Raw genomic sequence first — 12,706 nt, 5'->3', positions numbered from 1 at the left:
TCCTCTGAAACTACTGGGCCAAATCAAACCAAACTTGGCCACAATCATCATTGGGGTATCTAGTTTAAAAAATGTGTGGCGTGACCCGGTCAACCAACCAAGATGGCCGCCACGGCTAAAAATAGAACATAGGGGTAAAATGCAGTTTTTGGCTTATAACTCAAAAACCAAAGCATTTAGAGCAAATCTGACATGGGGTAAAAATGTTTATCAGGTCAAGATCTATCTGCCCTGAAATTTTCAGATGAATCGGTCAATCGGTTGTTGGGTTGCTGCCCCTGAATTGGTAATTTTGAGGAAATTTTGCTGTTTTTGGTTATTATCTTGAATATTATTGTAGATAGAGATAAATTGTAAACAGCAATAATGTTCAGCAAAGTAAGATCTACAAATAAGTCAACATGACCAAAATGGTCAGTTGACCCGTTTAGGAGTTATTGCCCTTTATAGTCAATTTTTAACCATTTTTCGTTAATTAAAGTAATCTTTTACAAAAATCTTCTCCTCTGAAACTACTGGGCCAAATTAATCCAAACTTGGCCACAATCATCTTTGGGGTATCTAGTTTAAAAAATGTGTGGCGTGACCTGGTCAACCAACCAAGATGGCCGCCACGGCTAAAAATAGAACAAAGGGGTAAAATGCAGTTTTTGGCTTATAACTCAAAAACCAAAGCATTTTGAGGAAATCTGACATGAGATAAAAATGTTTATCAGGTCAAGATCTATCTGCCCTGAAATTTTCAGATGAATCGGTCAATCGGTTGTTGGGTTGCTGCCCCTGAATTGGTAATTTTGAGGAAATTTTGCTGTTTTTGGTTATTATCTTGAATATTATTATAGATAGAGATAAACTGTAAACAGCAATAATGTTCAACAAAGTAAGATCTACAAATAAGTCAACATGACCAAAATGGTCAGTTGACCCGTTTAGGAGTTATTGCCCTTTATAGTCAATTTTTAACCATTTTTCGTAAATTAAAGTTATCTTTTACAAAAATCTTCTCCTCTGAAACTACTGGGCCAAATTAATCCAAACTTGGCCACAATCATCTTTGGGGTATCTAGTTTAAAAAATGTGTGGCGTGACCTGGTCAACCAACCAAGATGGTCGCCACCGCTAAAAATAGAACATAGGGGTAAAATGCAGTTTTTGGCTTATAACTCAAAAACCAAAGCATTTTGAGGAAATCTGACATGGGATAAAAATGTTTATCAGGTCAAGATCTATCTGCCCTGAAATTTTCAGATGAATCGGTCAATCGGTTGTTGGGTTGCTGCCCCTGAATTGGTAATTTTGAGAAAATTTTGCTGTTTTCGGTTATTATCTTGAATATTATTATAGATAGAGATAAACTGTAAACAGCAATAATGTTCAGCAAAGTAAGATCTACAAATAAGTCAACATGACCAAAATGGTCAGTTGACCCCTTTAGGAGTTATTGCCCTTTATAGTCAATCTTTAACCATTTTTCATAAATCTAAGTAATCTTTTACAAAATCTCCACTGAAACTACTAGGCCACAATCATCTTTGGGGTATCTAGTTTGAAAAATGTGTCCGATGACCTGGCCATTCAACCAAGATGGCCGCCACGGCTAAAAATAGAACATAGGGGTAAAATGCAGTTTTTGGCTTATAACTATGAAACCAAAGCATCTAGAGCAAATCTGACAAGAAGTTAAATTGTTAATCAAGTCAATATCTATCTGCCCTGAATTTTTCAGATGAATTGGACAACTGGTTGTTGGGTTGCTGCCCTCCAATTGGTAATTTTTAAAGAAATTTTGCCGTTTTTGGTTATCTTGAATACTATTATAGATAGCGATAAACTGTAAACAGCAATAATGTTCAGCAAAGTAAGATCTACAAATAAGTCAAATGACCTAAATGGTCAATTGACCCCTTAAGGAGTTATTGCCCTTTATAGTCAATTTTTAACAATTTTCATTAATTTGGTAAATTTATGTAAATTTTTACCAAATATAGTTCTCTGTTACTAATGGGCAAAGTTCATTATAGATATAATTGTAAGAAGCAAAATCGTTCAGTAAAGTAAGAACTTCAAACGCATCACCATCACCAAAATACAATTTGGTCATGAATCCATTTGTGTCCTTTGTTTAATATGCACATAGACCAAGGTGAGCGACACAGGCTCTTTAGAGCCTCTAGTTCATAAATCTAAGTAATCTTTTACAAAAATCTTCTCCTCTGAAACTACTGGGCCAAATTAATCCAAACTTGGCCACAATCATCTTTGGGGTATCTAGTTTAAAAAATGTGTGGCGTGACCCGGTCAACCAACCAAGATGGCCGCCACGGCTAAAAATAGAACATAGGGGTAAAATGCAGTTTTTGGCTTATAACTCAAAAACCAAAGCATTTAGAGGAAATCTGACACGAGGTAAAAATGTTTATCAGGTCAAGATCTATCTGCCCTGAAATTTTCAGATGAATCGGTCAACCCGTTGTTGGGTTGCTGTCCCTGAATTGGTAATTTTGAGGAAATTTTGCTGTTTTTGGTTATTATCTTGAATATTATTATAGATAGAGATAAACTGTAAACAGCAATAATGTTCAGCAAAGTAAGATTTACAAATAAGTCAACATGACCAAAATGGTCAGTTGACCCCTTTAGGAGTTATTGCCCTTTATAGTCAATTTTTAACCATTTTTAGCTCACCTGGCCCGAAGGGCCAAGTGAGCTTTTCTCATCACTTGGCGTCCGGCGTCCGTCGTCCGTCGTCGTCGTCGTCGTCCGTCGTCGTTAACTTTTACAAAAATCTTCTCCTCTGAAACTACTGGGCCAAATTAATCCAAACTTGGCCACAATCATCTTTGGGGTATCTAGTTTAAAAAATGTGTGGCGTGACCCGGTCAACCAACCAAGATGGCCGCCACGGCTAAAAATAGAACATAGGGGTAAAATGCAGTTTTTGGCTTATAACTCAAAAACCAAAGCATTTAGAGGAAATCTGACACGAGGTAAAAATGTTTATCAGGTCAAGATCTATCTGCCCTGAAATTTTCAGATGAATCGGTCAACCCGTTGTTGGGTTGCTGTCCCTGAATTGGTAATTTTGAGGAAATTTTGCTGTTTTTGGTTATTATCTTGAATATTATTATAGATAGAGATAAACTGTAAACAGCAATAATGTTCATCAAAGTAAGATTTACAAATAAGTCAACATGACCGAAATGGTCAGTTGACCCCTTTAGGAGTTATTGCCCTTTATAGTAAATTTTTAACCATTTTTCGTAAATCTTAGTTATCTTTTACAAAAATCTTCTCCTCTGAAACTACTGGGCCAAATTAATTCACACTTGGCCACAATCATCTTTGAGGTACCTTGTTTGAAAAATGTGTCCGATGACCTGGGCATCCAACCAAGATGGCCACCACGGCTAAAAATAGAACAGGGGTAAAGTGTAGTTTTTTGCTTATAACTCGGAAACCAAATCATTTAGAGGAAATCTGACAAGGAGTTAAATTGTTAATCAAGTCAATATATATATGCCCTGAAATATTCAAATGAATTGGACAACCGGTTGTTGGGTTGCTGCCCTCCAATTGGTAATTTTTAAAGAAATTTTGCTGTTTTTGGTTATTATCTTGAATACTATTATAGATAGCGATAAACTGTAAACAGCGATAATGTTCATCAAAGTAAGATCTACAAATAAGTCAACATGACCTAAATGGTCAATTGACCCCTTAAGGAGTTATTGCCCTTTATAGTCAATTTTTAACAATTTTCATTAATTTGGTAAATTTATGTAAATTTTTACCAAATATTTTTCTCTGTTACTATTATAATAAATGGGCAAAGTTCATTATAGATTTAATTGTAAGAAGCAAGAAAGTTCAGTAAAGTAAGAACTTCAAACACATCACCATCACCAAAATACAATTTTGTCATGAATCCATTTGTGTCCTTTGTTTAATATGCACATAGACCAAGGTGAGCGACACAGGCTCTTTAGAGCCTCTAGTTCATAAATCTTAGTAATCTAATTCAAAAATCTTCTTCTCTCAAACTACTATGCCAAATTAATCCAAACTTGGCCACAATCATCATTTGGGTATCTTGTTTAAAAAATGTGTGGTGTGACCCTGCCAAGATGGCCACCATGTTAAAAATAGAACATAGCGGGAAAATGTAGATTTTGGCTTATAACTCTAAAACCAAAGCATTTAGATCAAATATGACATGGGGGTAAAATAATCTATTAGGTCAAGATCTATCTGCCCTGAAATTTTCAGACAAAACCCCTGACAACCTGTTGTTGGGTTGCTGTCCCAGAATTAGTAATTTTAAGGAAATTTTGCAGTTTTTGGTTATTATCTTTAATATTATAATAGATAGAGATAAACTGTAAACAGCAATAATGTTCAGCAAAGTAAGATCTACAAATAAGTCAACATGACCAAAATTGTCAGTTTTACCCCTTAAGAAGTTATTGCCCTTTATAATAATGTTTTAACAATTTTAATAATTTTTTGTAAATTTCTGTAAATTTTTAGAATATATTTTCCACTGTAATTACTGGGCCAAGTTCATTATAGATAATTGTAGCAAGAAGAATGTCCAGTAAAGTAAGATCTACAAACACATCATGATCACCAAAACACAATTTTGACTTGAATTTATCTGTGTCCATTGTACATATACCAAGGTGAGTGACACAGGCTCTTGAGAGCCTCTAGTTTATTGATCATACCAATTCTAATTTCATTGATTGAACCAGAGGGTGTAATTAAGTGGAGGGAAATCAAGGACAAAACATGCTGACAGACGGAAGCTTTCATATAAAGTGATAATAATAGAAATCTGAGGTCTATAAATTTAGTGTTCATTTTTTCATGGCTGTCAGAGTAAAAATGTTTAAAAATATTTTCTAGCATGTTTTATTCCTTCCAAGCTTTTGAAAATGCATTAATGTCATTTGAAACCAGTTTCTTGAGATTTTAATATTATCGAAATTATTGAACAAATGCATGCATTTATACTTAACTAAGGCTTGTATGCACGTTTTTTAAATTTATTACAAATCTATGATATATTAGTGACAAATACTATTTCATTCAGTGAAAGATGTTCACATTAGCTAAGATCACACCAATCATTGCCAGTTTGATAAATAGTTCTTCGGACATTTACTCTAAAAAAAAAAATGGGGCGAGCGAGGGATTTTTTTTTGTTTTTAAAAATTTTTTGAGAATGAGTTTTTGACAGGTGAGTGGTCTGCAAGAGGAGCGAGCGATATCTTTTATTTTAAAAAGTGTTACATGCTAGGTTTATCAAACAGACAAAGAAGGAAAAGCACTGATGTTTTGATGCATAAGGCCTGTTATCCCATTTGAATACATTATTCTGACTCTAATCAAACAACTGTAGACTCTTTCACCTTGCAGCAGGAAATATTTGAAAAAAAACTCTTAAATGTGACTTAGAAATGGCAATACCAATGACCTTCACAAATGTAAAGAGCACGAAAAACACATGACAATTATTAAATTGATACTTTCAGTTTGTAACTTTTTGGTGAACAGCCTATTTTGACAATGTTTCAGGTTTTATTAAATTCCACCAAGGGCTGTTCCAAAAATAAATGTATGGGAGAGGAAGGGCACTTTTTATTTGACCCCACCATGCATACATTTTGAATTGAATTTAACATTTAAATGTTCAAGCAATCTTTCTCAAATACCCACCACCCATCAATATTTTAATACAGGTGCCTTCCTCCCCCATATAATTAATTTTTGGAAAGGCCCTAAACAAAACATTGGATTTTCTCATGGTTAAAGAATTTTTAGTTGCCTATAATTGCTAACATCTACTTCTTTTGAATTTTGATGGATAGTTGTCTTATTTGCAATTAACCACAAAAATGATCTCCTTATTGTTTTATTAAGAGCTGTGGTTGGAAACTTAAAGACAAACAGAAGGATATGTGTTCTCATAGCTACTAGCTACTACTGTGAACTGTAAGATGCACTCTGGGAAGGAATACATTTTTGATTGTATCGCCTCGGATAGATTTTATTTTGATATTGGGATTTTGACATATTTCACAGTATTAAAATTGCAGTCTTTTATGGATGTGGTCTATATACCACAAAGCATTTTTAAGTTTATTCTGCACAAGTGTCCCTGCTTCTAAAGTATCTGAAGACCATCCACACTATATTACTATGTCAAAAAGGTCACGCAACAGTTTATCTAGGCCTGTCAATTTCTCCTTGCACTGTTCACACGATTTTGGTTTAGGTTTTTAAGGAAGTTCTATTGTTTTTTCATTAACACTGCAAACACATTTTTTAGGGGGCCCTGTTGGTATTTCTTTTAAATTTTTGTTTTGATCGGAGGGTGTTCTTCTATCTATTTCAAAATTCACAGATTTCCAGTTTAACTCTCCCAACACCGAAATATACAGGTCAGCGCCAACATTGATAGATGTAGTCTGAAATTACTCTGACGTCCAACGGCTGTTTTGTCAGACGAGCCTCAGCCCTAGTAATCTTGGACTATGATAGGTGATGCCGACGGCTGTTGTCAAATTTGTATGTGTTTGATATCAGCAAACGAAATATTGACAGACTTTACCCTTTTGGCTTCATCAAAGATATATTCGATGGGTAAATGATGATGAACAACGGATAGCCGTTTGTTCAATGAATTTGCCTGTCCTCGGCATTGAGCCGAAACCACAACAACCGATGGCTTGACATTTAGATTTTTATATTTCCTTTCACTTTTTATTGATTGGTCACACGTGCTTTTGAACCTAGATTTGATTATATGCAAAAAGAAAGCGTCAGTGAGAAAAAAAAAATTTCAAGGCAAGGCTAATTTCGAAGCGGCATGCAGACCGAAAAAATAAAAAAGCGGTAGTTTTTTGTTTGTTGAAAACTTCATTTCTCAAAAACAGGAGCAGGAAAATCCATAGAACTATAAATCAAATATTAATATTAACTTTTAAGCTTTTTGCTATAGTTTACTGGATCGTGAAATTAATAAACAATAAAAACAGAGCACGTGCAAAACGTGAAAAATAAGTGAATTTTATTTTCAGTATTCTTACAACACTGGGTCAACTGTATCCTTACCTATTGTAAGGCAGTATATACAGCCATTCCAAAGATTTTGTTTGTTGCTACTCATAAAGACAAAGTACCAAAGGTAAGTGAACTAATAGACAACTTTCGAGTTCGATACATTTCCGTCAAAAACTCTGGTTTTAGTGAACGTCATTTGTGCGTTTAGGGGCGTCGTCACTTCCGTTTCAATGTTGAGCGAGTGGCTGGAAAACTATAATTCTATATTGTACGAATTATTCAGCAAATTAAATTCTCAAAATTGACAATCAGCACTGCTGTCATTAGGGAATGGTCATTAAGTACCTACAGAACAACCATTATTTCTAGTTTATCCTGCACAACGACGATCACTAAGACGCTTGATGAACGTAAATAGTGCAGGGATACAGGCGATCCCCTCTATCTGGTAAATGACGTCACAAAGGCGCGCATAATTGACGAGTTTTTGCCGGTGACGTATGAACTCGAAAGTGGTCTATTGTAGCTGATATAAAGGCATTCTTTAGATAATGTTAGCTGGTCTGAAGTCATACGTTAGATAATGTACTCTCGTAATAGAGATTTCCAATAAAATGACTTTACTCGACATAACCGACCTAACTCAACGTATTTCGTCCTATTGCATTGAAGCATGACGGAGGGGAGCATACACTGCATGCATTTTTTGCTCTTTGAACACGCAGTGTTTGCTGGAATATATTTTAAGTAAAAATCAACCCTAACTAATTTTTTTATCTTTAAATATTTTGTCATTAAACTTTGAACGATTTTATTGACACACATATTATAATGTAATAAGTAAGTTAGAAACTTGTAATCAAATACACCCATCATTTCTTGTCATTTCACTTGACCCATATTTTAATTCTTCTCCAATTATGAATTTTAAAAACTTCCAAAACAAAATTTAGCATGAAAATATTAAAATAATGAATTCCGAAGCGAGAAGGTTGCCTTTTAATTGTTTTTACAAGTTTTAACATTTAAAGAAGATTCCAACACACCCGAATGTAAAAGGTGTACTCAACTATTTATAATTTACTTGAAAATAATTTGATGTGAACAGCAATTCATATCATTGATATATTTATCAAATAGTACTTTTTCGTCTTTACCTATAAAAATGTTCTATGTCCATGTATACTTAAACGTGCATTCGAGATACAGGATAGAGGGCGTACCCCCCCTCCTTTTCGATCGCTGAAAATCTCATGTTTTCACAATATCTATACAAATTTTTAGCGTATAATCGTCCACATTATTTTTCGCATCGCTCCGCTTGTCAGTATGAATTCAATTATCGACAACTACAACATCTTTCAAATATCTTGGATCCGGCCATAATCCCAAATTGTATTGAAAGATTAAACTTAAACGATTGTCGTTCGACTTAAATACTTCTTAAAACAACAATGTCTGAACATTAAATATCTCGCATGAGATTTAAGAGTTAAGACTACATACTGAATTGGATTTTTTCCGTCATTTATTAGCTCGCTCGCTGAACACAAAAATGTTACACTCACGTGTAATCTAATGGACACATGGAAACTACATATAATCTGCTATACAGGTATGACCACTAATGGTCCTACAGAAACTGTGCTTTTGACATGACGAAAGATCTTGCTTTTCTAGACTGTCAATTAACAACTATAGACCACTGTACGGCTTTCAACAATGAGCAAAGCCCATACAACAAAGTCAGAGAAGCCTCAAAATGACAAATGTAAAACACCTAAAACGAGATAACTAACAGCCAAATTAATGTTAAAAAAATTAACGAAAACACAACAACAAACGATAAGCACTGAATTACAGGCTCCTGACTTGGGACAGACACATCCATACTAGGTCAATGGTGTAACAGTACGAAATAATTGATCAGTATTATAAACTTGATAATTCTTCTTTATTTATAAGTTGTAGTTGTTTTTAAGATAGTGTTCAGCAGCTCTGGATACTATCAGATCGATAATAGTTTATTTGGAAATACTAGAAATTGCTGTTTTTATGCTTCGTTTCAGTCTCACGAGTCAGCCCTTTCTTACTGTTTTATTTGTAACATGACCATTTGCTAAACATACTTGTATGATCTCTATTGGCTTTAACTTTGATATTTATAAATGCTATGTAGCATAGAGATGCATGCGTAAAATAACTTCTCGACATTAATTGGCCGAAATATCAGATCAGAATTAAGCCTCAAGTTATAATACTTACGACGAAGAAGCCTCAAGCTATATATATAATACATGTACTTAGGACGAAGATTTAACCTCAAGCTATAGTACTTATGAGGATGATCATACTTATGTATGTCTTTTATCCAGCGACAAATATTACATACTAGCATATATTAAGGATGATGAAATGATAATGATAAATGCATATCCCTTTTTATACATGCCCAACACCTAGAGCCGCATTTTCATATGCTTAGGTATTAACAAGAGAGCGTAACCACTATAAAAACACACTTGTCTTTCTACGAGTAAACCAACCAGCCTGCTACTAGTCAATCCCATGTACAAGTATATAATTATGAATATAAAATGTTTTGTTCAGTCGTGTAACACCTTCACTGGTGATCCTGTCCATGGAATTGTGGCATAGTTGTCACTTTTTTTATATATATACCCGCAAAGCGAAACAAAAATGGAAACTAAAAAATTCCGCAAAATTAATCAATATACGTAATACTTTAAAATCTACTTCTATTTGGACAAGTAAGAGTACAAAAAAAGTCCCGTAAAGACTGAAAAATGTAACAACTATGTAAATTGGCATTTTCATTCATTTTTAATCAGAGATACTTGGAGACAGGATATTTTTTAGCCAATTATTTTGTACTATAAATTGATAGTTTACTATCCACAGTGGTCAATGTTTATATGCGGATTATTAGTTATCAGTTGCGAATCAAGTACACCTTCCAAATTACAATCTATATAACGAATTGATGTACATATGTATTTACATACATTATTTTAAATTACAATATTCTTTTTTTTTTAATGTTCGTTGACTTTCATTTGAAAGAAAAGTGTATGTCAACTATTAAAATTTAAAAAAGTACAAGACCTGTATTATATTTTTTTAAATATACACTTCCCGTTGGTTGACGTATGTTTTCCCTATCGAAAAAAAAATCGGAGATGGTAAATTAAGGAGACTAACTGCAGAAGAAGAGAGCGTTTGAAATTATGCTTAATAAAGTATGGTGTCATCCCAATTATCAACTTTAACAGAGACGCATTCTGATTAACACTTTGAGTTCAATTTTTTCTGAAATTGCTAAAAAAATCGATCTTATAATAAATACCCACGGAAGTTAAATATTATAAAACATTAAAAAACGAAAAGAAAAAGAGACATTAATCTGATAACGACAAATAAAAGCAATATAAATATCAAATAATGAAAGGTTCATTAAATTTTGCAAAAGTATAACGGAAAAACAAAGTCATGGTCAAAACCATGAAAGACAACTCAAATGAATCGTATGATAGGTAAAGATGCGTATATATACGTGGTCTTATGACAGTGAAGTTTAGGCGGTAAACTCAAAAACCACGTGATACATAAAAATCATGATTTCTTTCGTTTTTCATCATCTTAGAAATATTTGATATTGATAAAATTTATTACGAATGGCTATCATAGTTTAGAAATACTTAATTAAAACCTGAATAACACATTTAACAAAATTAATTGGTTAGCAATAACCGGTCCCGTTACCTGCGTACGTCGAGTTAGGTACGTATGTCAGTTTATTGGAAATCTCTATTAAGTCATACGTTAGATACGTATACTGTACTCTCGTATTAAGGCATACGTTAGATAATGTACTCTCGTATTAAGGCATGCGTTAGCTAATGTACTCTCGTATTAAGGCATGCGTTAGATAATGTACTCTCGTATTAAGGCATACGTAAGATAATGTACTCTCGTATTAAGGCATACGTTAGATAATGTACTCTCGTATTAAGGCATACGTTAGATAATGTACTCTTGTATTGAGTCATACGTTAGATAATGTACTCTCGTAGTAAGGCATACGTTAGATAATGAACTCTCGTATTAAGGCATGGGTTAGATAATGTACTCTCGTATTAAGGCATACGTTAGATAATGTACTCTTGTATTAAGGCATGGGTTAGATAATGTACTCTCGTATTAAGGCATACGTTAGATAATGTACTCTTGTATTAAGGCATGCGTTAGATAATAGAAAATGATCTATAAACATTCTTTACATCACTTATTTACACAAACAATTCAGCAAAATTGCAACATAATCTACGAAAATGAGAGCTGTCAATCAAACTAATTCATTTTATGTATGACATAATAACTACTGTCCCTACTGTGACAAGGTTGCAGAGTGGATAATACTAACTGTTGTGTGGCATAGGTGTCAAAATTAGTGAATTAATCAGTTGAAGGTAACCACTTATCAAGGCAATACTTTTTGTTATGAAGTTTCATTAGCTTTGGTAGATAGTGCTACGAATGAGCAATACACGTCGTATCTTTGATGCATAAGTAACCATGAAGTAAAATTGATATGTAAAATCTTTAAATCATTTGTCAAACCTTCAACATTGGCTTGATATGTCCATTGTAATGGAAAATATTCCTTATTCTTTTTTGGGGGAAATTGTTTAATAATAAACCAAACTTAAGGTAAAAATGTTTGTGTCAAAAAATTAAGTTACACAAATGTATGGACAAATATCAAACCACTTGTGGATGAAGCATCGTTTCATACAAAAGTCTGGAGTCAAAGGTCAAAATCACAGCAGCAGATTGAAATTAAGGTATTTTTGTTGTTAAAACAGAAAAAGGCGAATTTATGTTAATGAAGAATACTTATAAATGATATGACATCATGGATTTAATTGCACCAGATGCATAATTCTACAATGTCTCTTTACTGATGCTAAAGGTTCAAATATTTTAAGATCAAGAATTTTTTACAGACTTTAAAGATAGGATTTTACCAACAAATTGAGAAACTCGAGCTTTTTTTTCAGTCCAATAACTTAAGTTTAAATCATGACACAATGCAAATCAGTTTCAATACTGACGTATTCACTGGTACTGTTATCGTGTTATGATCTTTATTTGTTTGGAAAATGTTCCAGAATGTTGTTTCTGTGTGATAACTTCAGAAAAATCTATATCCAGTCCCCTTCCAAAATGTTGTTTCTGAAAAAAATTATGGAGGTCAAATCAAATATTCAAAATTCCATTTATGCTCTTTTTGAGGATTAATCCATGATTCATTGGAAAATAACACTTTATATCGATTATGTACAATACCTAAGAACACTTAACATATCTTAATGTAATCACATAATCCGCCCTTATTTAGTTTTTCATTCAATTGTTTAACTTGAATATTAAACATGTCCAAGATCATAGACTTTTTATTAGCTCACCTGGCCTAAAAGGCCAAGTGAGCTTTTCTCATCACTTGGCGTCCGGCGTCTGTCGTCGTCCGTTGTCGTTAACTTTTACAAAAATCTTCTCCTCTGAAACTACTGGGCCAAATCAAACCAAACTTGGCCACAATCATCATTGGGGTATCTAG

The 12,706-nt window shown here is 33.6% G+C and overlaps 2 protein-coding genes across 4 annotated transcripts in view; both read left to right on the top strand.

Moving 5' to 3' along the window:
• Window positions 1-12,706, top strand: part of LOC139482692 (RUN domain-containing protein 1-like) — a 726,769-nt gene that overhangs the window by 148,114 nt on the left and 565,949 nt on the right. The window lies entirely within an intron of this gene.
• Window positions 1-12,706, top strand: part of LOC139482685 (uncharacterized) — a 106,635-nt gene that overhangs the window by 67,020 nt on the left and 26,909 nt on the right. Inside the window, exon 9 of the mRNA XM_071266753.1 lies at window positions 7,083-7,189. Within this exon, the coding sequence (XP_071122854.1) occupies window positions 7,083-7,189 (107 nt within the window). The remainder of the gene's footprint in view (window positions 1-7,082; window positions 7,190-12,706) is intronic.

This window comes from Mytilus edulis, chromosome 7 (genome assembly GCF_963676685.1).
Source record: "Mytilus edulis chromosome 7, xbMytEdul2.2, whole genome shotgun sequence".
Lineage (NCBI taxonomy): Eukaryota > Metazoa > Mollusca > Bivalvia > Mytilida > Mytilidae > Mytilus > Mytilus edulis.
Note: the sequence above shows the minus strand (reverse complement) of the source record. Positions and strands in the feature narration are given on the sequence as shown.